At 40.2% G+C, this 24,637-nt stretch overlaps 3 protein-coding genes across 4 annotated transcripts; 2 read left to right on the forward strand and 1 right to left on the reverse strand.

The window, feature by feature from the left end:
• Window positions 1-1,667: 1,667 nt before the first annotated feature.
• On the forward strand, window positions 1,668-6,575 carry rnf167 (ring finger protein 167). The gene is made up of 10 exons (XM_030101180.1): window positions 1,668-2,086; window positions 3,325-3,450; window positions 3,562-3,642; window positions 3,722-3,859; window positions 3,935-4,022; window positions 4,111-4,201; window positions 4,358-4,463; window positions 4,608-4,701; window positions 5,044-5,124; window positions 5,438-6,575. Exons 2-10 carry the CDS (start codon window positions 3,346-3,348, stop codon window positions 5,854-5,856), a joined length of 1,203 nt encoding a protein of 400 aa, XP_029957040.1. The 5' UTR covers window positions 1,668-2,086; window positions 3,325-3,345; the 3' UTR covers window positions 5,857-6,575.
• Window positions 6,576-11,844: 5,269 nt separating this feature from the next.
• Window positions 11,845-19,274, forward strand: srrt (serrate RNA effector molecule homolog (Arabidopsis)). Of its 2 annotated transcripts, none has more exons than XM_030100491.1 (20): window positions 11,845-11,933; window positions 12,462-12,580; window positions 12,702-12,830; window positions 12,925-13,074; window positions 13,671-13,859; window positions 15,318-15,487; window positions 15,589-15,773; window positions 15,847-15,957; window positions 16,066-16,219; window positions 16,347-16,495; window positions 16,589-16,650; window positions 16,732-16,810; window positions 17,119-17,310; window positions 17,417-17,587; window positions 17,726-17,879; window positions 18,005-18,198; window positions 18,282-18,438; window positions 18,566-18,658; window positions 18,769-18,879; window positions 19,000-19,274. In XM_030100491.1, the coding sequence occupies exons 2-19, from the start codon at window positions 12,462-12,464 to the stop codon at window positions 18,870-18,872; spliced, it is 2,562 nt and encodes an 853-aa protein (XP_029956351.1). In that variant the 5' UTR covers window positions 11,845-11,933; the 3' UTR covers window positions 18,873-18,879; window positions 19,000-19,274. The 2 variants fall into 2 exon arrangements, with proteins under 2 accessions (XP_029956351.1, XP_029956350.1); XM_030100490.1 differs by having other exon boundaries at window positions 18,769-18,868.
• A 636-nt stretch (window positions 19,275-19,910) lies between these two features.
• mogat3b (monoacylglycerol O-acyltransferase 3b) lies at window positions 19,911-22,381 on the reverse strand. The gene is made up of 7 exons (XM_030100495.1): window positions 22,300-22,381; window positions 22,086-22,193; window positions 21,831-21,901; window positions 21,058-21,262; window positions 20,434-20,608; window positions 20,153-20,337; window positions 19,911-20,065 (listed from the first exon to the last, which is right to left on the reverse strand). The coding sequence occupies exons 1-7, from the start codon at window positions 22,379-22,381 to the stop codon at window positions 19,911-19,913; spliced, it is 981 nt and encodes a 326-aa protein (XP_029956355.1).
• Window positions 22,382-24,637: the final 2,256 nt, after the last annotated feature.

Consider the following 24,637-nt stretch of genomic DNA (forward strand, 5'->3'; position numbering starts at 1 on the left):
TCCCAAGCTCTGATGACATTCTGATGATGTTCTCAAAAAGACAAGAGCCTGCTTCTGCGAGATTATTGAAATTGCTATGGGATAAGAAAATATAGTTGTTTCTAAATGTATCCTGTGGGGGTCATGTTTTTTTTAAAATGAGAGTAGATCTAAAACTGAAAGGTACATGACAATATTGCTTGTTGCAGAGAAATCATTGATGCAACAGTGAAAGCTTCCTAATTGCTGGTGAAATTTAAGTCAAACATGTTGTGAGTTTTTTGAGGGGGATTTTGGGGGGTTTTGTTTTTTTTTTTTTTGTTTTTTTTGGAAGGGGGTCTAACCCAGATGATATCACTTGAACTTTTTGTTGTGGCTTAAATAAAAAAAGTTTGACTCCCTTGGTCAGGGATGACACACACAGCCAACATAGACCTCATAACAGAGTCACCACAGGAGCGGGCGTCTCAGATTATTTCAGTAGGGATTAATAGTTCTGACATTTGGTGGAAGAGGGTTTACTCCACAGGCTCCATGACTCCAATTACAAGAGAGGAATCAGTGTGAGGTAGCATCACAGCCATTTCTCAGAAATGCTACTGCCTTTCAAGATCGTTTTATGTGGCAACCTGCTGAAATAGATCAAAACTGAAACTTTATTATTGTTCTAAAATATTCTTTGAAAAATTTACTAGAGAGAGCTACATTTTCTTAAATATTTTATCCAGCAGCGGTCTGCCATCTGAAGCAGCATCGTTTTGGTCAGCCGACTGAAATTACTAGTAACTTTCACTATACACACTTAAATGTAAGTCTCTGAGAAAAACACTATATGATTTTAAGAAACAGAACTTCAAATTGCAATCTTGCAAGTACTTATATCTTTGCATAAGCCTATTAAAACTTCTCCAAATATGGGTATAATAACGTTCCTTCACTAACACTTGAAAAATTGAAGTGGTCGTGTATGCCACAGCGACAGGGAGTATAGATGTGGCATATTTCAAACATATTCTGCCTCGAACCTTGTACTGGAGCATGCGGAATTAAAGAAAATCATAATTCCACAGTGGATTACCAGTGTGAAAGGCCGTATTGTGTGGTCTAACAGTGCACTATATATTTCAACCACTTGAGGGCAGTCGTTAAAAGGAGATGGCATAATAACCAAGGGCCAGCGAGTTCTCTGTCTGTTTGATATGTTGGACTGTGATGGATGGTGTGGCACTAAAGCTCTGGCTGCCTGCCCTGCACTCTTTCTGAGATTGTATTTAATGTTAATTCCCTCGTCCTCACTGGATTTGACAACAGGGCGTTTTCCCCATGCTGCTGTGCATACTGGCTGATTGGAATCATGCCATGGGAATGTGGTGAAACTGGTCTTTCATCTTTATGAGACAGTCTTCATGTGACCTCTTTACTTTAAACTGGCTTTATGTACACATAGTAACTGGTTGTTACCTGAAATTTCCACTGAAACCTTAGATTTTGTGTGTGTGTGTGTGTGTGTGTGTGTGTGTGTGTGTGTGTGTGTGTGTGTGTGTGTGTGTGTGTGTGTGTGTGTGTGTGTGTGAGAATTAAAACATGCACTGCGGTGTTCCCCTCTCTGCTGTTTGCCCTTCTGGCCGCTGGTGGCGCTGTGACGCCGACCTGCCACTGAGTCCATTTGCAGAGGTGGATACGAAGAAGAGGCTGGTCACAGAACCAATAACAACAACATTAGCAGGAGCAAGCTAACGGAACTCGGGGAGAACTTGGCGTTTTTGCGATCGTGTTTTCTTCTCGTAGGACATTAGTTTTTAATCTCTGGCTGCCAGTTTGTTGTAAAACGGTATATTGGACGACATGAACGATACATAGCGATCTGTCACCAAGACATTGTGGTCTGTTATCTAACATCTGCTAACACTAGCTAAACGACAGCTAACGTCAAGTTAATCCTTCCCGTCTTTGACGCTTTTTTAGTTCAGTTGTTTAAATGTTGAGGAATTAACTTAAGGGAAGAGAAGTGAAAAGAGAAGGGAAGTATTGTCAGACGGTGCATGTGAGAAAAAAAAACCCTAGCGGGGGGAACTACTGGAATTATCAGACCTTCGCGGATATTAAGGTATGTCCACCATGATAACACTGGCGACTGACACAGTTTCATGCACGTTTTTTACCCAGTTAAATTGATATGAAATCGTTCGCAGACTAGTGGCTCAATCCACCTTGATCTTGTAAATCTTGGGGGCTGAAATTAAGTTACTGTGTGGTGATGAGGAAACAGAGTTGCGACACAAGCAACACAATAGCAGATTGTTTTTTGTTTGTCGGAACAGCCACAACAATTTCTCCAACAGTATTTTTTACTGCGCGTCAATCAAAAGTGGGATAGGGGATCGAGTTAATAGTTAACTGTAATCTCACATACTGAACTTGTCGACAGGCCTTGTGTCAATATCTGACTGTTTAATTGTTAAACGTTTCTTTATGATGTAGTTAGTACACCTGGTTGTAGATTTTTTTTTAGGTCACTGATCACAGCACACTGACCTCTAGTGTGAGTTTAATCACACTTTGAGCCAAACCTAAAAAGAAACTTATGAAAAACAGGGAAGTGATAGATGCATATCCAGATATGAGCAATGCAAGTTCCAGTTTACCAGTTCAATTTTTTTAGTCTTTGTTTAGTCCGTTTTGAAAAGGAGAAGAAAAAAAATGCTTAGGCAGTAAAACTTGCACATTTTACTCAACTCATCTCAGTCACATGCAGGGATTTTTATTGTATTTAAAATAATTTTTGCAACTTGAAAAGCTTTGTTTTTTGAACCAGTTTTTAAATGATGTCAAATTTACTGTAGCAAAAAGGTTGATATTAAGGTTGATAAAAGATAATTTATAGATTTAACGTATGTAGCGATGTTGAACATGTTATATATAATAGTATTGAATATGAATGTGAAATTTATTTCACTGAGCCTATGGAGTCAAAGTTTTAAATGCTATCGATTTGGAAATCTATCCATAAAGATCTGAGGCATACAGGGAAATCTTAGTCATCTACAAGTAATTTTCTTCCTGGAGCTGTGCTGTTTGTTAAATGAATGACTAGCGACAAGCCAATACTGTAAACTTATCGCACAGTACACTGAATGTCTTTGTTATTGTTTTGCAAAGTGTTGAGACTTTTAGCTTTTCTGTCACCATATATTCAGTGGTTATTCATATTCAGTGAGTCTCAGTTAACACTTGGGTGTAATCAAACTGCAGCAGAAGTTTCAGTTGAAAACTCAAAACGTTTTTCACTGTGATTGTGTCTTCATAACTCTTGATCATGATGTGTTGTCGTCTATTTTTTGTCAGTGCATCTGTCATCGACCAAGGATGGCACATCCGGATGTGTGGTGGGTAGGAGCTCGGCTGAGTGTCCTTACACTGGTTCTCTGCAGTGTATTTGTCCCCTCACCCACAGATGCTTATATATATGCTGTAAGTAAGACTGGATGTGATAAATCTAAGTACTTTTTCGTCTATAACTGTGACCCCCTAACTGTTTCTTGACCTCAGTCGTTCTTACAGTTTTCACATATTGTTTAACAGCATTACAGCAATATGACTTCCATGCTATTTGAGGACCTACCAGCTTTGTTTGGATCTCCAGTTCCCAAGGACGGATTAATGGTGAGAGTAGAGCAATGAGTGCCAACAGTGGAAAATCATCTATCATATTTCTCATAAATAATTCTTTTCATTGCAAAAGGGAGTGTTGGTGGTGTCCCGTCCTCAAAATGCCTGCACACCCATCGACCCTCCTCCCCCACTGCCGCCATCCTTTGATGCGAACACCACCAAATTTATTGCTCTCATCAGACGCTTTGACTGCAATTTTGATATCAAGGTCGGTGGTGTTTGACACAGAATATTTGCTACAGTTTCTGATTCAGTCTCCACTCACGTGAAGAACTGCTTTCAGATTTTGCACGCACAACAAGCTGGATTTGATGCTGCAATCGTTCACAACATGTATTCGGACACTCTGCTTAATATGAACTACAGCAACGGTAATTCTTTATTAAATAAGTACAGATTCAAGATCAGTCTCAGTACTTCAAAATTAATCCATCACTCACATTATTTTTTTTTTCTCAGACACCATAGCAGAGGAGATTGAGATCCCTTCTGTATTTACAAGCTTCCATGCTGCACAAGTTCTTCGAAGATTCCTAATTCCTGAAAAAGGGTAAGAGGAGGGGGAAAAAAAATCATCTGTTTAGGATTACATATGTATTGAAATGAAATCTAACCTTTATCAGTCAGCATCACATTTATACAAATGAACTCATGCTGACTTATTTTTTTTCAACTCTATCCATTACTTCTCCTTTTTGACCCACAGGGCTTATGTCATCCTCAAGCCGGAGTTTGCTTTTCCATTGTCATACTACCTTATTCCTTTTACTGGAGTAGTTGGCATGATTATTCTTGTGATGTGTATCATCTTGGTAAGTGTGTGTGTTCATTAAATAATAAAATTTCAGTTAACAGTTGACCTATATTTATTCACAAAATATTGTATCCTTATCTTGGTATTTTCTGAATGTCACTCAGGTTTTCTGTCATCAGTAACATTTTTTTGGGTTGCACAGATAATTCGATGTGTACAGTATCGAAAAAGGCTGAGGAAGAATCGTTTGTCCAAGGAACAACTCAAGAAGATTCCTACACACAGGTTCACCAAAGGTGAGGAGATATTAGTGTTTTGTTGTAATGAATATGTGAGTGATACTTCCCCCCCCTGTTGACACAAATCCCAGCTGCAACATTAGGGACAACCAGATCTGAAACACGCACTCTGGTTTATGTTGCAACAATGATTAGTTGTGATGATGGCTGTAAAGAAAGAGAAGAAACAAATTGACACTTCTTACTTTGATATATGGGGGAAAAGAACCAGCTTCAATGCTTGAATGTACTTTACAGAACTAATGCTTTTTGACCTTGTGAAGCCTTTCTTTGTTTTTTTCTATTTCATTCGAAAATGTCAATGACTTATTTTCTGATCCCTTGTTCTTTGTCTCTCAGGTGATGATTATGACGTCTGCGCCATCTGTCTGGATGAGTATGAGGAAGGAGACAAACTCCGAGTTTTGCCTTGTTCTCATGGTAAATATGTTTGATGCTGTAATATAAGGCGATCCATAATGTTCAGTCATTATATATACTGAATATCAGTCAAATGTTATTGCTCATCAGGTGCGACCTGCAAATCATCAAAGGCTGCAAATACAAACATAATTTGTAACTATTTTCTATATGATGTTTGGCATGACTGAGCCACACTGCTGTCGTTTTCTGCAATAATTCCTTTTACCTTTGAAAACATGTCCGTTCACTCTGGTCTTGTGTGAGTTTCAGCAAAGCGTGCCCCGGCCCTGAATTGTCTTGTCCGATAATTGAAATTCTTTTTGCATTCCAGCTTACCACTGCAAATGTGTCGACCCGTGGCTCACGCAGACCAAGAAGACGTGCCCCGTGTGCAAGCAGCGCGTCACCCGCAACAACCCCGAGCACTCCGAGTCCGAGTCCGAGGAGGAGACCGGCGGGCGCGAAGAGGAGGAAGGAACCGAGGGCGACGCAGACTCGGAGCGCACGCCCCTGCTTCGGCCCTCCAACCCGGGGTCCCCGCTGGGGAGCCCCACGGCATATTCGGCCACCACCACCACCGCCCAGTGCCTCGCCTCCCCCGCCCACTGCGACTCGCCCATCATCGGCTACGAAGGCTACTACTCCCCGCAGGAGACGGACTCAGATAGCGACGACGACACAGGGGAGGACAGGCACGACACCGAGGATGACACCGCTCAGCTCATCGGGCGGGATCGAGTAGAGATCTGATGGCTGGCATCACAGCCACAATGAGATTACCTAGTTTTAACTAAAAAATAAAAATAAAAAGGGTCTTTCTCTCATCGGGTGTGCCGCACAATGTTACTTTGAAATGCTTTCAGATTTGTGGTTAGCAAGGCATGTAGGAAACCTGCCACGTTTGTTGATTGTAACAGAATCTTTTCGCAGCCAACCAGATGAGATGTACTTTTAAGTGTCAAACCACTGCAGCACTCGCAGTGATGAGTTTAACCAAAATCAGTCCACTTCAACACACTCACCTTACTCCACTACCCTTGTCTGCAGACTCAGTTTTTTGCATGTTGTAATTTTTAGTTCGATCATGCCACCTAACGATCATGTCGTCCAAAAGGAAATGTCTTTGAAGAAAGAGTGTGACGTCTGTAGATGAAACCTGTGTAGCCAAATCCATCATCCTTAACATGGATTGCCAGCGTTTGCTGCATGTAGTGCAGATTGAATGCTTTATGTTGTCTTAAAAGTTATTTTCAGCAAGTTGAAGGATTTTTTTCATTTTTGATCACTTTAGTTCTCTTTGACTAAGTTTTACCTTTCTTTTAAAAAACATTTTTTTCCAACCTAAACAGTGACTTTCACTAGTAGAATATCACAATTAACTCTCTGCTGCTTTTACAGTGTCACTGGTAAGAACAATATTTGTAGCTTTATCCAGTTTGTCAAATTGAGCAGACTCAGGTCATAGCAAACAAAAAAAAAGAAAAATTAAAAGATAAACAAAATAACTGATCAGTTGAGATGTAAATGAATAATTTAGTGAGGAAATAATTGATTATTGTCTTGTCTCTTCTTTTGCTTCTTTTCCCAAATCTGTAAAATGTAGTTTTGTTCAACATTCAACTGATTTTGTTTAGATTTTTTTTTGTTTTGTTCTGTTGATTTGTATATGTTAATCATTGATAAGAATATGATGAAATGTGGGACCTTGGTTGTGGATTTCGGATAAAGGAGCATTGCCTTACATTGGCTCTCAAGTACATGTCTGTGTTAAATGTTTGGAATTCGAAGGGACGAGACTGACACTCCTCTCCCCCCGTCTTGTTGAGCTGAATTTGAACGATCAGTGTGCAGGATTGAGGGGGATCTACTGGCATCGGTGGAGTCTCTTATGTCAAAATATGGTTGTGTTTATTATATGTTCATCTGAAAAAACTTTGTGTTTTTGTTGCCTTAGGTCTTCTTCCATGGGGCCTGGTGTTTTGCAATGCCATTTTTTTCCCCCTTTCGTTATTAGACTTGATTTGTTGTAGCACCTTTTGCACAGTATTAGTGCAGTTTAGAGGGCAGTTGTCCAAAATAGAAGAATCAGACATGAACTTTTAAAGTCAACCTTTCATGTTTATGTGAGTTTTTGCAGATGGTTGAGTTTCTGTTGTAAATGAGGAAGCAGCGAGTGAGGAGGGTGGCGTTTTGCCCAGGAGGAGAGGGCCTCACATCCTGCACACTGGTCCTCTTAATGCTGAGAGTGAGTAAACTTTTATCCTGTTCCCTGTTCTCATGCTTTGCTCTGTAAAAGCAAGTAACCAGTCCCGTGTTCGTGCAGTTTTGCGTATCGTCACTGATTGCCAGTGTAGTTATTCTCGATTTGCACCTAAAAATGTTGGACAAGCTTAGAGAGAAGCTTACAGTTTGTTCCTCCACAACTAAAACCGATCTGCGTGGGCTGAGCAGTGCGTAACTGTTTGAGTTGCTTGCCCCGAATAAATGCACACTTTTATCTACACTAACTTTTGCTTGTGGAAGGACAAATCCGTCTTTATTCGCTGCTCACCTACATGGGGTCATACAGATGCCGCCAGTGTTTCCTCTGTAGTCTCTTTGCAGTCCACCGCCACAGTCTGCACTATTGACATCAGAATGAGAAGTTCTGTTTTCTGCTGTACATCCTCAGCCTCAGCTTTAAGTTTATCTGCACAGTGCTTGTGATGACAGAGGAAACACTGCATGCTATATATATATAAACTTCTGTCCAATGTTTTATTTTTTTTGTTTTTTGTGATGAAATGCATTTTTAACATTGGAGAGTCAACAGGGCTGTAAAATTCTCACATTCCACCTTTATATTTTACTGCTGATTGACTGAAAAAGCTCCACACTGTTAAGATTCGATTGGGACTTGTCGGCAATAATCTGTATTGTAAAATAGAACAACAGTTTTCCTATTTACAATATGCTATCTTTTGTACTGTACCTTTTTCCTGCTTCCTATGTCTCACTTTCAGAGACTGTTGACAAAAGCAAATGAGAAAAATATAATCCCAGATTTTTTTTTTTCTTTTTTCGACTTTCGTTTAGACTGTGCCTAGATTATCACACTTAAATATTAAATGTACCGTGTCAAGTGTAATTTTCATGTTTAAAGCAGAATTGAGAATCGGTAGGGCGTGTAAACAAGTCTTTCGAAAGATGCATTTAATGTAAGATCTGTGGAAAAATAAATGACTTTGAAAACTTGATGAGTCACAGTTTGATTACAGGTTCAATTCATTGTTTTTGGAAAACATGCAAACTCCAGACGTTTTTCTCTGAAGCCAAGAATCAAACCAGAGATATTCTTGTCGAGAGTGTCAACCACTAAATCACTGTCAAGCTGTTTTTAATAGAAGTCCGCTACATTTAATGCTTCGTAACACATTGACTAAAACCCTACGGAGTGCTTTAACACCCATAAAAGAATAAGTAACACACAGTTGAAACCAGTGTAAAAGGTTTATGTGAAAGTTCATAAGAGGAAACGTATATTGACATTCAAGCTGCAGACAATTTGAAGAAAATGCTGAATGAAAAACATATTGATATAGAAATCAATGAAAGGATTCAATGCAGAAAATACACATGAAGTAAATGCATAGACTCCAAACTCTTTTGGCAAATAGATTAAAAACGATAAGTAAATCACAGGGAAAAAGTAGAGGCAATTATTTGCAGTTCTCACAAATGACTAATTAAATTGAAAACATAGAAAGCGTTCGTGTCATATAACCCTTTGTGAGCTTCAATTAATACATCTTATTTTCGAGCAGGGTTCTCCATTTGTTTTTGCTCAAATCTCTCCATGACAAAAAATTGAGTTGCAGCTTTAGGTATTCATGGTTCTGTCTGTTTATAGTTATTAAATCTATTTGCTTCTATCATGTCTTTGATAACTTTTCATGAAGCACTTTACAATATACTTCAAGAATGAATGGTGCTTTTTATAAGAAGTCATCCGTCCATCCATCCCTCCAGCCATTTTTTACACCCCACAGTTCACATGCCCAGGAGGAACATGGAAACTCAACATGTGAACGCAGGATATTGTATTCTATTTGCTATTCTCATGGCTGCGAGCTACAAAACAGATTTTGATAATCTAATTCGATAATGACTTCTTTATTTCTGTCCATATCAAGAACTTATTTATACTTGTGGACCTCACTTCATCTCAGAAAATGTTCTTTTATTTGCATTGATGGTTGCGGATGCTATTGACGTACTGAGTGCGTGGACGCCCTGCTGAATTGAATAACCACTATGTCGATTATGACTCACACTGTATGTCTTCGTATGTGTCGGACAGTGCATCAGATGTGTGTGCTCGGTTTGCTTGTGTTCACATGCTTGACACATCTGCATCATGACCTGACAGTCAAATGTGAAGCTGAGTGTCTACTTTAATTAAACTTAGTTTGATATATTGGTCTAGATGGAGCAGGATGCTATTAATATTTACAGAGCGATATGCATAACCCCTGCTCTTATGCATAAAGGTCATTCATTAAGACTTCTCATATTCAATGAATTCAGTTCTTTAATCCTTTTCAGTTTGACCATTTCATGCACCTTTAATGATGTCACCTGCTGTTTTGAAGAAAAGACCAGTCAAATGTGAGATGAATAAACCTTTCAATACGGCAAACACAGGTAGCTATGCATAGGTTAGCCTCTGGCTGTATTATATCATGTGTGAGACTAAAGGCTTGTGTGTTCCTTTGACACTGGTCCTTATGCGCTTCACGGCACAGCAAACCAACGTCAGTCATAAAGATCTAATCATTGCAAGAGTTATCAGACTTGTATTTAGTGTCCTGCAATCAGGAAGCACACATTTAGGAACTTTCTGTGGATTTCAGCCATAACAAAAGATGCCTTCATACTCTTTTTTTCTGAGATCCTCTGTCTTTCTGTACTTGACTGTAAATGTATGTGTGCTGCTGGATTCCAGAATGATTGTCCAAGATCACCGCGAGGTAAAGTGCATTCTTCTTCATTTGATCGATGTTGTTATTGTTGCTGTTATTAAAATCACAGAAACATTTTATTGTCATTTTCATACAGAATTCATCCCTTAAATGTGATTTGGCATTCTTTTTTTTAATTTTTATTTTTATTTTTTGGTAAATCTATTAAAAAAGGCATTTCTAAGTATATATATATATATATATATATATATATATATATATATATATATATATATATATATATATATATATATATATATGATGAATGTAGGATATCTGAAACAGATTGATCGTCAACAGTTTGGCTCTGCATGTAAAATAATGTATTGCTCCTTCCCCTTCTCTGGAAATCAGATTCAGTTCATTCTTTGTTGTGAAGCCATAAATCAAAACAATAAATAAATGACTCATTATATGTGAGGAAATCCAAAAGTGAAGCATGCTCAGTCCCTGCAATAAAACATATGTGAATTTTGCTTTTGATCAGTTCACTATTGAAGTAGTGATGCCTGCCTGAGGGCATCCACATTCATCCACATTCATGCATGACACATAAAAGTCTCCTTTTTCAGTGAATGTGACTATAAATAGTGTATTTTTCTGCACACTGACTCTCTTATTTTATTCCAACTGTCTATCATGTACTGCAATTTGACAGCCCTGAATTTATTAATGACATCATTATGATGAATGGAGAACAGAAGTAACAGTGTTTTCCTGTGTCGGTTCATGAATCTCCAGGGTTTTGTGGATCGTCTTCACCCTGACATCTCCTCCACTCCTATGGAAACTCATAGTGGACCTAGAGAAGCTTTTGATGACCAGCGTGACTTGCTACAAATGGAATCTGCACTTTTTCCAGTGAATGGAGAGCAAGATATCCATGTGTGGCCGCGTACCGTTGTGGATTACATGAGGCACCAGTTAAAGTTCAGAGCAAGGACAAAGAAAAGCATGAAAAAAGCATATATTCGCCGGTTTACTGTTCAATAACAGTGTACAAAAAAAGTAATTATGAAATATTCTATATTAAACTATCGCTTGAGTATGAAATATTTTTTGATCTGACTGTTATTCTTTTCATTTGCTTGTGAAAACCATTTACCAGCTGTAGTTAGAGGAAATCATTAGGGTATCAATAAGTTAATGTATCAGCAGTCCTCAGGTGTTCAGGAAGTTTGTTATACAAGTGATGAGCATTGGAAATAAATACTGCTACACCTTATTTGCTTTTGAGACTGGGAACATTTAGTAAACCCAGTTCCTGAGAACCTCAGGGGTCTTAATGTTTCATAATCTACAAGTAAATCTGAGATGTATTTAGACTCAAAACCACTCACATTATAGGCAAGAATAAGTCTGATTTTGAAGTCTATCCTTTGACAAACAGACAGCCAGTGCAAAGATTACTTTGATTAATAAGTAATCAGATGACAGACTGCAGAATCATTACAACAGGTTAAAAAAAAAAAGACAGAAAAAACGTAATGTGCAGAAAATGATGCATCAGACTTCTGGAATATTTCAATCCAAACATTTAACATTGTTATTTTAAAATAATAGTGGTACATTTAATTTGAATATTATTCGCTATTATCCATTAGAGCAGACAATAAACTGACAAACAGAATTGTTTCTTGTACTCTGACAGTGAGGCTCCGTAGGAAACCTGCAGGGGGAATTTGTTGCTGACACTCCTCACCAAAAGGTGGCGGTAGTGCTGCCATTCGTTTCGTCATGTGACTGCTCAGAATCGTCCAGAAGAAGAAGATCACGGGGAAAGCGAGCAAACGAGCGCGAGTATTGTTCTTCTGAGTACTTTACAAGGTAGTTTATGTTATTTTTGAAGTCTAGAGGTTGAGTTTATACTGATGTGACTTTATTTACTCTGGGATTTTGAACAACACTGCTTGGTGGCCCTGAATTAGCTGAAATGTTGTCTTTCGGTTAACGTAGCTCATGTAGCTAGCATGTAAGCTAACGTTAGCTTCTTGACAATGACATCGTTAAATGATTTCCATCATTTGTTTAAAGTCGCAGAATCATTTCCTCGTTCATTTATAATGTAAAATTCTTTGATTTGGAAGCACAAGGTTATACGCTTTCTTTCACGCTTGTGCTCACAAAGACCAAACTCGTGGCAATTTGCGCCTGCCAGTGAGACCTTCAAGTCATTATCCGTAACTCTTTTCCTCCGTAATGAATGAAGCACGACGGAAAATCTCATAACCGATCGTTTATGATCCCCTTGTCGTTATAATAACGCTATGACACCAGTGTTCTTCACTATGAGTTCACAGCCAGGTTTATCCATCCAGTTCATATATATTACCGTCTCTCGTTCTCTCTTTGAAGATGGGAGACAGCGATGATGAGTACGACCGCAGGAGAAGAGACAAATTCAGACGAGAGAGAAGTGATTATGACCGTTCAAGAGAAAGAGAGGATCGACGCAGAGATGACTGGAACGACCGGTGAGAAACAGTGATCTGTCTCATCTGATGCAACTGTCGACAACCAACTGGCTAAATGCAGAAAACCCTCAATCTGATTTATCGTTTGGTAAATATTTTTCTTGTCTTTTCCATAACCCAGGGAGTGGGACAGGGGCAGAGACCGCCGCAGTAGAGGAGAGTACCGGGATTATGACCGAGGACGAAGGGAGAGGTTCACTCCACCCAGACATGACATGAGTCCTCAGCAGAAACGCATGAGAAGAGACTGGTAAGAGAAACTGCTACAGTTTCACAGTATTTACTGATTGTATCTTTGTTAGTTGAAGAGCTTTAACACTTTTTTTTCCATTTAACTTCATAAGGGATGACCATGGTGGAGACCCATACCGTGGTGGATATGACCTGGGATATGGTGGTGGTGGTGGAGGTCCCAGCTATGGTCCACCGCAGCACTGGGGTCATCCTGACCTGCACCTCATGCAGCCTCATCATGGAATACCAATTCAAGCCAGGTGAATCATTAAGCTCCAGTTTTAAAGATACATTTAGTTTTTCATGTCTGAAAGAATTGTAACTGTGGATTATATATATATGGTAGTAGTCTCCGTGACTACCATCAAAAATTAAATTGTTACAAGCCGATGTGTTTTGGATTCACACCACAGAAAATTGTCTCTTAACACCAAACAAAATTGGTATGTTGAAGTGATTCCTGAAAATCTATATACAATCCAGTATGTAAAATATACAAGAACAAGCATAATGCTTGAACATAGTTGTACATTTTTTATGATCAAAATGTCAAATTCTTCCAGCTGGATTTGCAAACTAGGTTACCGTAACAATCATGGACACACAGGATGAACTGTTTTACTAGTAGAAACAAACTGGTAGATAATTGATGGAGTTAATGGGTTCGCATTTCTGAATTTCTGTTGTCTTTGATGATAGTTACTTTCACTCACTGGTTTTCAACATGAGACGTTGATCTGATTGGATCTTTTTTCTTGTTCTGTTGTTCAGTCTTACCACCTACAATCTCATGACATATTTTCAAAATGTTTTCTAGTCCATACAGATCGTTATGCACATTTTATCTTATTTTTAGGCTTGGCAACATCCATGACATGGATCTAGGTCCTCCTCCTCCAATCATGAAGAGCTTTAAGGAGTTTCTGCTGTCCCTGGACGATTCTGTGGATGAGACTGAAGCTGTCAAACGCTACAATGAGTACAAGATTGACTTCCGCCGACAACAGATGCAGGACTTCTTTTTGGCTCATAAAGATGAAGAGTGGTACGACCTCCGTTGACTTTTTTACCTGAGCTGTAATCAATAGTAGTTATAGTTTCTCCGTATGAAGTAGTATTTGTTTTCTTTTATCCTCTTTATCTCAGATTTTTAGCTCAAAATTTGTCCTAGTTTGTTTAACATTTCATGATGCTGCTTTTAAAAGTAACTGATAATATGAATCTGTTACACTAAACCTGGTCCTACAGTGGGTTTTTTTCTTAACAGTCATAATACATTCAAATGGTACATTGGCACCAAATGTATATGTTTTTACAAACGTGATAAAATAAGATTAAGACTTTTCTATACCTCAAAGTGCTTGACCTAAAAGAAAAAAAAAAGCAGAATAATTTGAAAACATGAAAACCAGTGAAGTATATTAAGGTAATTCCACCCACAAACTAGGACCAGGAACTTAAATGATAGCTTTTGTTACAGTGAATAAATAAGAACATCAACCCTCTGTTGAAAAACTTGACAAAGCTCTAAAAACTCTGCAGCACCATATTTGCTGACTTGCTGAATTTAAGTAAATGTTTTTTCTTGCTTGGACTGAAAACTGTTTGGGGGGGTGGATTTTCTTATTTGACATTGCACAAGATTCACAGTTGTGTTGTGTTTGTTAATGCTTATTGCACTTATTTCACAGGTGTCATGCAAAATTGTTATGATTTGAAATAACCCATTTTTCCTCCCTTGATTTTCACTACCACGACGACGATTTTTTTCAGGACGTGAAAAAGTGGAGCTCATCCGCAGGAATCGGTCTTAGATAGCAAGGGCATGCACTGCGCACAATGCAGTTGCTCTTAGACACTCAGTACCAGGAATTTTAGATAGACAGCCAACTAGTCTTCCACACGTGGAGTTTTTTTTTTCCTTCTTTTTTTACGGTTTTATTTTTATGTTTGGATCAAACCGAATTTGTGTGCATACAGACACACCATTGGGGTTGAAGTGGAGCGCATTTTCACAGAAGAAATCCCCCTTCTCTGTATTTATTTGTTATTAAACTGGCTGAAGAAAAGGTAACTGTAGTCCACTCAATGACAAACATCTTTTATGACATTCTGAATATGTGAATGCTTAATTTGAAGACCTCTGTTGTGTTTTCTCTTTAGTTTGGTGAGGTACTCTCAAACTTCCTAATTTTGTGCAACAGTTAGTTACTGTGACCACAGTCCTGACACGCATACAACACATGAAGGCTAGGCTTCACAGAGCACACAATTCAGTCTGCACTCAGTCAGTTACACTCATTTAATTTGACATGTTCAACATTGAGCATAGATTCAAAAAAATGAAAAAAAGATTCCAATCTATCAAATTTGTCTTTGCAACTGTTAAGACTTGAAATGTGAAATGGATATATAATACGTTCTCTAACTTTTGCAACCCGTTCATCCCAACCCCCTTCATTCCCTCCCCACTCTTTTGTGGACCCCTCAACTCTGGACGCAGGTTCAGATCCAAGTACCACCCCGACGAGGCCAGCCGGCTCAAAGCAGAGGCCCAGAGTGCCCTGCACAATCGCCTGAATGTCTTTACGTTCCTGATGGAGAACAGCTGGTTCGATAATGTCTCTCTGGACATTGAACAGACCCCGGCCATCATCAAGGTTCTCGATGCAGGTACGATCTGGGAAGTTGGACAAATACTTGTGTTCCTTTCACCATTCTAGTCATTAAGCAGTAGTTGCCTGAACCACGCATCCTCTTTGTTTACTTGGTAGCTGTGATCAAAATGGAAGGTGGTACGGATCACGATCTCCGCATATTGGACATGCCGTCCGAAGAGGAGGAAGAGAAGGAGAAGTCCGCTGCTCTTTCAGGGGTCGGCGAACCTCCCAAGAGGGAAGACCTCAAAGCCTCTGGTGGCGACCGCAAGCCCTCCGTTGAGAAAGACAAAAACGAGAAGGTACGCTTGGTTTTGTTAAGCGCCGTTTGAATCTTGTGGTGCGTGACGCTGAGGTCGGTGAACTGTGCCACAGGAGGACGGCGACTCGACCAGCACAGAAAAGGCTGCGACCGCAGAGGGCGAAGACGTGAAAGAGGAGGCAGAGAAAGAAGCTGTCAAAGAAGAAATGCCTGAGCCTAAAAAAGTTGGTGCTACTTCTGTGATTGAAATGATTTGCTAACAAGTGATGCATATTCACCAACAGCCTTGATTGTTCTTTTTTCTTTTTTTTTTCTTCATCTTCTCTCATTAGCCAAGAAGAAAAAGGAAGCGTAGTGGAGACAGTGATGATGAAGCCAGCGCCTCAGAGAGCGACTCTGACTCAGATTCTGACTCCAACTGCTCCGACAAACCTGCGAAAAAGGAAGAGGTGGAAGACAAGGATGAGGATGAAGATGAGGGAGAAGGTGAGAACTCTTATTCATGACAAACTGTTTTCATTTTAAGAATGATTCTAACTGGCGTGCATGTCCCCAGAAATCCTTATCTGCAGACGTTGTTGTCACACCACATTTTTGTTCTCTGATGTCGCAGAGGAGAAACCAAAGGAGAACTCTGAGGAGGAGAAGAAAGAAGAAAAGAAACCAAAGGACGATTCTCCGAGACCACGGCCTCTCCACAGGACTTGCTCTCTGTTCATGCGGAGTATTGCTCCCACGATTTCCAAGGCCGAAATCATTGCAGTGAGTGGAACTCTCAAGGAGTTGTCCTTAAATCTGTTGTCTGCACAGACTGAAGTCCTCATATGTTTTTGTCTTCTTCTTTTTTTCTCTCAGTTGTGTCGTCGATACCCTGGATTTTTGCGAGTTTGTTTATCTGACCCTCATCCAGAGCGCAGGTTGGCTGAATTCACTAATATTTTTGAATCTGCCACTCTGACCAAACACACGATTTCATGATGAAACTTGTGCTTGATCAGGTTTTTCAGACGTTGCTGGGTGACATTTGACCGAAGCACCAACATCAAAGAGGTTTGCTGGAACCTTCAAAACATTCGAGTGAGTGTCGACACTGTTAAATCTCTATTTTCAGTTTTTTTTTTTTTTTGTTTTGTTTCATTTAATATTTATAATTTAGGCAACAGGATATTTGTTATTTAATATTCCGTAGATAAAAATCACTCACAACAAAAATTGTAGCCTGTTCGCAATAAACTCTTTATTGTTAGACTGTTGCTGAATCCTGGCTGTGCTGAGAAGTGTTGGTGTGGGAGCATCAGACGGGCCTTTTCTTTTTACTATTTCTGTAATCTCCTAAATCGTAGCAGAGGCCATTACCAGCGTGTTTTACTCTCAACTCTCCACAGCTACGAGACTGTGAACTGGCACCGGGGGTGAACAGAGACCTGGCTCGCCGGGTGCGTAACGTTAATGGTATCACTCAGCACAAGCAGGTGCTCCGCAACGACATCAAGCTGGCTGCCAAGCTCATTCATGCCCTGGATGAAAAAGGCGACCTGTGGAGCATCAAGTCGCAGGAAGATGGGCAGAACACCGAGGTATTTTTTACTCGCTTATGTGCGCGTCCACAGTTTGACTGGTTGTCATCGATTGATTTCCTCAACCCTGATGTTCTCATTTATGTGTGTTTTATTCTCCCCGAAGTTGCCGGCTCAGAACCCCATCCTGAAGAATATCACGGATTACCTGATTGAGGAGGTGAGTGCAGAGGAGGAGGAGCTGCTTGGCTCTGGGAGTGGAATAGACCCCGAGGAGAGCGTCAAGGAGGGACACCCCACTGAGACGACAGTGGAGAGGGATGACAAACTAGCCAAGGTCAGAAGTGCTCTCAGTTTTCTGCTGGAATATATTCACATTCCCCTTGGCACTGACTCTCATTTAAAGAAAACATTTTGCATTTTCAAACTTTGTTGTGTTTTTAACTTGGGCTCCACGTTTCTCTGTTGGTTTCAGGTTTTGGACCGTCTGGTCTTGTACCTGCGTATCGTGCACTCCATTGACTACTACAACACTTGCGAATATCCAAGTGAGGATGAAATGCCCAACCGCTGTGGCATGATCCACGTGCGTGGACCCATTCCTCCGAACCGCATCACACACGGAGAAGGTCAGCTCAAATCGTCGATTCGTGTTCCCTCGTGTCTTTACATACTGGATTTAAAAAGCATCAAAAATGTTTTGTAGTTTGTCGCTCCTGTTTTAAATCATCCTTTCTTTTCTTTGTTAAAACAGTTCAGCAATGGCAGAAGATGATGGAGGAGAAGTTGTTGCCTTTGTTTAGTTTAAAGGAAGTCCTTTCTGAGGACGAGGCGGGGAAGATGGGCCGCAAGGATCCAGAAGAGGAGGTTGAGAAGTTTGTGTCCGCCAACACTCAAGAGCTGGGAAAGGACAAATGGCTCTGCCCTTTGAGCGGCAAGAAATTTAAGGTGAGCACATGCCGACAGCGTTGTAATGGTTTTGTTCTTTGGATGAACATCATCTATAATCTATATTTCAAATGGGTTTCAAGGGACCAGAATTCGTTCGAAAGCACATCCTGAACAAACATGGCGACAAGATTGAAGAGGTGAAAAAGGAGGTGGCGTTTTTTAACAATTTCCTCATGGATGCGAAGAGACCGTCACTGCCAGAGATGAAAATCCCTCCACTCACTGGACCCGGTCAAGGTCAGGACCTTCCTGTCTCATCAACAACAGATAAAGTGACGACAGAATGATTAGATTATGTGCTGCAATGATTAACAGGGGAAATAGTGAAGTGATATTCGTTTGTGTGGTTTGATTTGTCCTCTAGGTTTGCTTTCTCCTACCATGCCTTTTCCCCCTCAAGTTCCCCAGGGTCCAATGGGCTTTGGCCAACCACGCCCTCCACTGATGGGCTACGGTGGTATGTTCTGATACTCAGAGAAGCTTTGTATTCATAATGGGGGGAAAAAAAAAAATCTTAACACTTCTCTTCGTATCTCCGATCTTTTAATCTCAACCTGTCTTGGTCAGCTGGGCCTTCTTATCCCCCCAACCAATACGGAGGAGGCCGAGGAAACTACGACAGCTTCCGGGGACAAGGTGGCTATCTGGGAAAGCCACGCAACATCAGGTGAGACCACTGTACGTGTAGTTCTTACTTTGCCATTGGTATTCTCTGTTTTCTGTTGCTGTAGAAAGTCAAAGCTCAATTTTAAAGAACTTCTTTGTCTTTGTTTCTCCTCTGACCTTTGACCTTGCCAGAATGTCACGAGGGGATCCACGCAACATCATTGAATATCGCGACTTGGATGCTCCGGATGATATGGACTTCTTTTAGCTTCACTTCATCCTTATTCTCTCGACCAGTATTGTGTTTCACTTGCTTTTTCTGAGTAGCTATATTGTTTCTTCTCATCAAGTATTGGGATTTGTTGTAATCGTTGTGAAACTAGGACAAAATTTGCGTACTGCTGTAAACTGGGTCCTCAAAGTTGTAATGAAATTACATTGATGTAATAAATGAACTATTCAATTAATAGTTGTGTGTGTGACTTCAGACCAGGCGGCTCGGTCAAATGATACCGAGGCGATCGGAATTAAAGAGCAAGACAGTGAAGAGGAAATCTACTCAGGAAGCTCATCAGATGGCGTGAGCTTCTTGGGTTTCATGGGTTTCTCCAGCCACAGTCCAAAAGCATCCATTTCAGTTTAATAAGTCTCTAAATGACCTGTAGGTGTAAATAGGCTGCATGTCATTGTCTTAGATTTCTCTGTGATGGACTGCCCTGTCCAGAGTGTGTTCTGCTTTTTACCCGCAGCTGAGAATAGTTCAATAAAAAAGATGGATGAATGAACATACAGATTAAAAGTGGCCAGTAAAGTTTATACATTATAATTTATTCAAGACTTCAACAAGCAAATGCAGAATAAACATGTTGATAGTTTCAGTTCTCTAAATCTCTTGCTAATACTGGAGATTCAAACGAATGTTTAGCTGTAAATTAACACTGAGAGGCATTTGTTATCAGAACTCCCACATAATACTTAAACTCATGCTAATCATACAATACTGTTAAAGCTTATAGCTGGAGCAGAGAAACCGATAACATTAATGTACAGTTGGGGATCAGGCACCTCACATGAAGCCAGCATGATGAGTCTTGTTTTAAAGTCTAAATGATCTCAAGCCTGTGACTTTCAGAAAGTCCACAGCTGACTTTTTGTTCTTGGAATAAATTGGAAAGACCCTCCATATAAAGTCCGTGATAGTGGTCCACCTCCTCCTCGGTAGGCGTGATACGCAGAGGAACTGCAATCGGATTTCCCACTGTGAACAGTTGACAGTGCAATGAAAGTGAGTTAACTCCATTTAATTAGCACCACTGTTCATTGAAGGGACTCATAAAGTACCTACCAACAATAGTGACTGGATGCCTGTAGGGCATGATTAAAAAGTGCTCTCCAACAAACACACATGGGCTGAAACCCATGATCTTTTTGATCAAGTCCTGCAACTTGCGGCCAAAACTGCCCTCGGAGAAAGTCACCTGCTGAAAGAGATCATTCTCTCCGAATGAGTAAACAGGAACAAGATCAGCCCTGTGGATTATCATAAAGAGACTGTTTTAGTCCATCTAGCAGTGAGTACAGGAGCCTTCACTGATCCGTTGTTTCACATGGTCTCTGTTTTCTCACCCGTACTGAAGCGCCAGTCTCACAAATCCTTTTCTGTTCCTCACCACCACCGTGTTGACCCCAGGTGAGGATGCCAGAGACTCTGCTGCTCCCCCAACCACAATCACCACCGCATTTCCTTTGCCGCTCTTGGAGAGAAGGTGTTCGAGGCTTGCTTTGCTGACTGGAAGAAGACCTTATCAGACAGCAAAGAGAGGGTTTGTCGAAAGGCAAGAACCAAACAAACAGTAAATTTAAATATGCATTTTTAGTTGAATGAAGGTATCCTCACATGGACCGCAGCTGGGTCAATGATCTTAAAAGGTTTTAAATCAAATTTGTTCTGATGCTAGTTATGAAAATGCATGTTTGACATAATCATGACTGCTGCCCCAAGTGGTTTCTTACCATCTTCCATTTCCAGTCTAACAAAGAAAAATTGCCTTTTCAACTCTTTTTTTTTTAAATCCCTGACACTCAAACTCTCAAAGGTTTGAATGGTAGATAATGGCTTCTGCAGTGTCATCAATAATCTGCTGGTTCTGAGCCAGAAGAGGCCTTCAATCAATGATAACCTAATGTAAAAGGCTTATCAGACTAAAAGAGAGAATAGTTCAGTGATGTTGTTGAACATGCTGTAAATACCTGCACCCATTATGTATTCCCTCATGAGCGGGATCCTGAAAAGTCCTGCCAGGATAGCCAGGCGGCATCGCAGCCCAGGAAACAGCTCGGCAAAGCCGCAGCTCTTGGTGCTGAAGGCGCTGAAGGCTCCACAGCTCATGATGCCGTGTGGATGACAGCCAAGGACGTAGTTTTTGTTTGGGTTCAGCTCGGCTGTCTTCACCAACTGGGCAGAGAAAAGTGACACAAGAGGATTAACATAATTGATCGCTGTCGGTCGCAGCTGTTAATCATAAAACCAAACCCTGTTGCTTTGTAATTTGTCTGATTGAGTGAAAGATTAACAGGAGATATTTATGTTAGCTGCTTCTTGCATTTATCTGACATGAAGAGTTGTTCAAAGTGCTCTGATTAAAGGCCTTCAAACCAATATGCTAATTACAGAGTCTTTCATCTACCAGATGCATGGCCTTGTCTGTCTCACAAAAAAACATCTCAATAGGTTATATCAGGATGAATCCATTTTTGACACAGTTTAATTTATGTACCTTTTGGTAAAAGTGAGACTGAAGCATTCTGAAGAGTTTGGAAATAATTAATTGTAAACTAAACATTTTGTTTCTTATTTATTGGAACAAATGAGGCCTTGTTCTGTCTCTTTATCAGCCCGATCAAAAACCGATCACAAGTAGTGTTAATGTATTACAGACATTATTTAACCAAGACCAGAGTATTGGATGGATGTGAAATGCAAGGAAAGAGGAATGTTAGGAAAATGTGAAAGTTTAACTCACTTTGACAGGAAAATAGTCCCTGAAGTGATCCCATGTCTTCCAGTTCCTCACAATATGTATTTTTCTGCCCCCTGATGGACACAACAAACTTCTCAAAAACACATGGTGGAAATTCTTTGTTGATGTTAGGATGAACAATAAATAGAAAAAAAAATATGAAGATTGGTCCACAAATGACAAATTATGCTTGTGTTTGCAATCCAGAAGTGTCAGACACGATTCTCAGGATTTTGTGAATGATGTGTTGTGCCTCACCTCTTTCAGGGGTGTCCCAGTCCAGCACCAGCCAAACGAAGTACAGTGCAGACAGCGGCCACAGAGAGGTAAACATGAGATACACCATCAGGATACTGCAAGTGAGCCCTGCGGTTGGACATTAACAGCACCGTGTTAAACTACAGAGTTCGCATGTTAAATAATCTTTTGTCTGAGCTCAGAGAGGGATGGTACAAGTGTGGTGGGATCTTACCGAAGAAGAGAAAAGTTAGCACCCAATGCAGAACACTTAGTGTCTCCAGAAAATGCTTCCTCTGGGTTTTTTCTTTTGTCATTTTGTTTTCAATCTGGAGGCCACACCAGCAGTTTACATTAGTTGTCAGTGAAGCTCATGGAAATATAGATAATACATTACATGAATGCAGAGATGACAGAGACTGTTAAAGACAACAATGGATGGTCTGATAGATGAATTTGCCATACAGAACTGATTGCTGTGCTGATCAGCTCCTCTGCTTGTACTTCTTAATCTTCCTTCAGGGAAGGAAGCGACTTGAAAGCATGCAAGGCATGCAGCTGCCTGATCAAATGACTTACTTATGAATGAGCTCACAGGCAAACGCACAAAGACCGTTAATTTGCACACAAAGACAGCTCTTGTCAGTCAAAGCCGGACAACCACAAAACCAACATTGTCTGTGAATGATTAAGAACATAAAACAACCACTTTATGGTCAAACACATAAGCATAAAATATAATACATTACCTTCGAAGTTTATTCTGACGTGAGCGTGAATGGATGCAGGATCTCAGGTTATTCACAGTTCAGCGTGACGCACTTTGGCCAGATCACGTAAAGCCACTGATAACAAATCCACTCCCCTGATACTTTGACACACACGTTTTGTCAGAGATAAACAAAGCACCATTCTATAGCTGGAAACTCTGTATTCTGACGGTTGGCGTACAACGTCTGCATGATGACTCACTGTATGTATGTACTGTATAGTGTGAGTTGTTGGACAGGATGTATGAATCACTACGGTTTCGTTGATTTTATCTGATGTCGGATGTTTGTTATGTAAAGAAGAAAATGAATATTTATTTTTCTCAGTATTTCTTGAAAATATTTTACTATACAGAAGTTTCAGGAGGTGAAGGGGTTCTATCTGAAGAGCCATTGGAAATCATTGATTATATGATAGTTTGGTTTTGATGTGCTTGTCGTCCTCCCAAAAAGTTTGCATAACTCTGTCATTTATTAGAAGGACCTTGCTCTCCAGTAATATAATGTTTTAAAATCCAAAGATGAAAGATGTCATTATTATATGGCTCCATCTATACACAGCATTACAAAATATAACTCCAGGTGCTGGTAAAGACCTTTTTCTTCTTCCGTAGTTTTCAAAACTCCCGTCTTGGAATTACTAAGCTGTACAGCAGCCAGAGGATTTTTCCCCTCTGTGGGGAAGTGAGGAAAGTCCCCCTCGAACAGCAGTTGGATCACATGAGCCAGTCTTACAGTTGATCATTAATTTTGTGAAACAGCATTTGTTTGGGCTCAAACAGCTGCTGGTGTGGATCAGCACTAAGGTCATACAGGATGTGCTCTAATTGACTTTGGCCAACATTAAACTGAAATGTGAACTTCGGATTCATCGGGCTGCAGAGCTCCGCTTGTGGTCGTGGCAGTGAGTCCAAAGATTCAATATGATTAGAGAGCTGTGTTTCTCTGAAGACAGCCCTCCATGTGGACTCACCTGCTATGTCTTCCCCTGTAGACTTTAGGGGGCGTGTCAGCCTCACAGAGGCCATGTGTAGGTACTTGATCACGTGACACCTCACATATTTTTACCCATCTTATCAGGAAAATGGATGAAATTCTGATTATTATAACTGTGGGACGTATAATCCCGCATTTAATATTTTCTCCAAGGCTTTAATTGGTATGATTTTGCCGTTTGTTCACCATTCATACAAACTGCCATACATTTGAAGGCTTAGCCTACTTTATGGCGCTGAGCAGCGGGTTTATGAACAGCTTATTTTATTCTTAATAGTGTTTTATCCTCATTACATCACGGTGACGCTTCCATATACCACTACTTTGTGTATTTATTTATTTATTTTTTTGTGAGATAAACACAGTCAAGGCTCACTGTGGATTTTTGGGAAAATAACATTTCCTACTTTGAGGAGAGTCCAGGATATTTAATGAGTGCGCTGCTTTAACATGAGCAGAATCTGTGGACTGATTCATAACAGCCTCCCATCGCAGTTGGACTCAACGACACCTCAGATGTCTTTTTGTTTTTTTTATTTTTATTTTTTTTTATTTCCCTTGAAAAACAACCAGTGGTCTGCTCTCAGGAAGTACTGTATGAATATTAATATGGATGCAAATGCACGGTGAGGATGCCCAGCGCCTGAACCGCCACCGCGCGCGCTCCGATCTGCGCATTCTTGTTTTGACGTCTCTGTTTTTTTTTTTTCCTCCCTTCCTCCTCTCGCCTGAGCCGAAAGCATGTTTATCTTGCGGAGGTCGTCTCGGAGGCTGTTTTTTGAAACGCACAAGGATGATGCTGGTGTT

Source organism: Salarias fasciatus, chromosome 10, assembly GCF_902148845.1.
Source record: "Salarias fasciatus chromosome 10, fSalaFa1.1, whole genome shotgun sequence".
In the NCBI taxonomy this organism is placed as follows: domain Eukaryota; kingdom Metazoa; phylum Chordata; class Actinopteri; order Blenniiformes; family Blenniidae; genus Salarias; species Salarias fasciatus.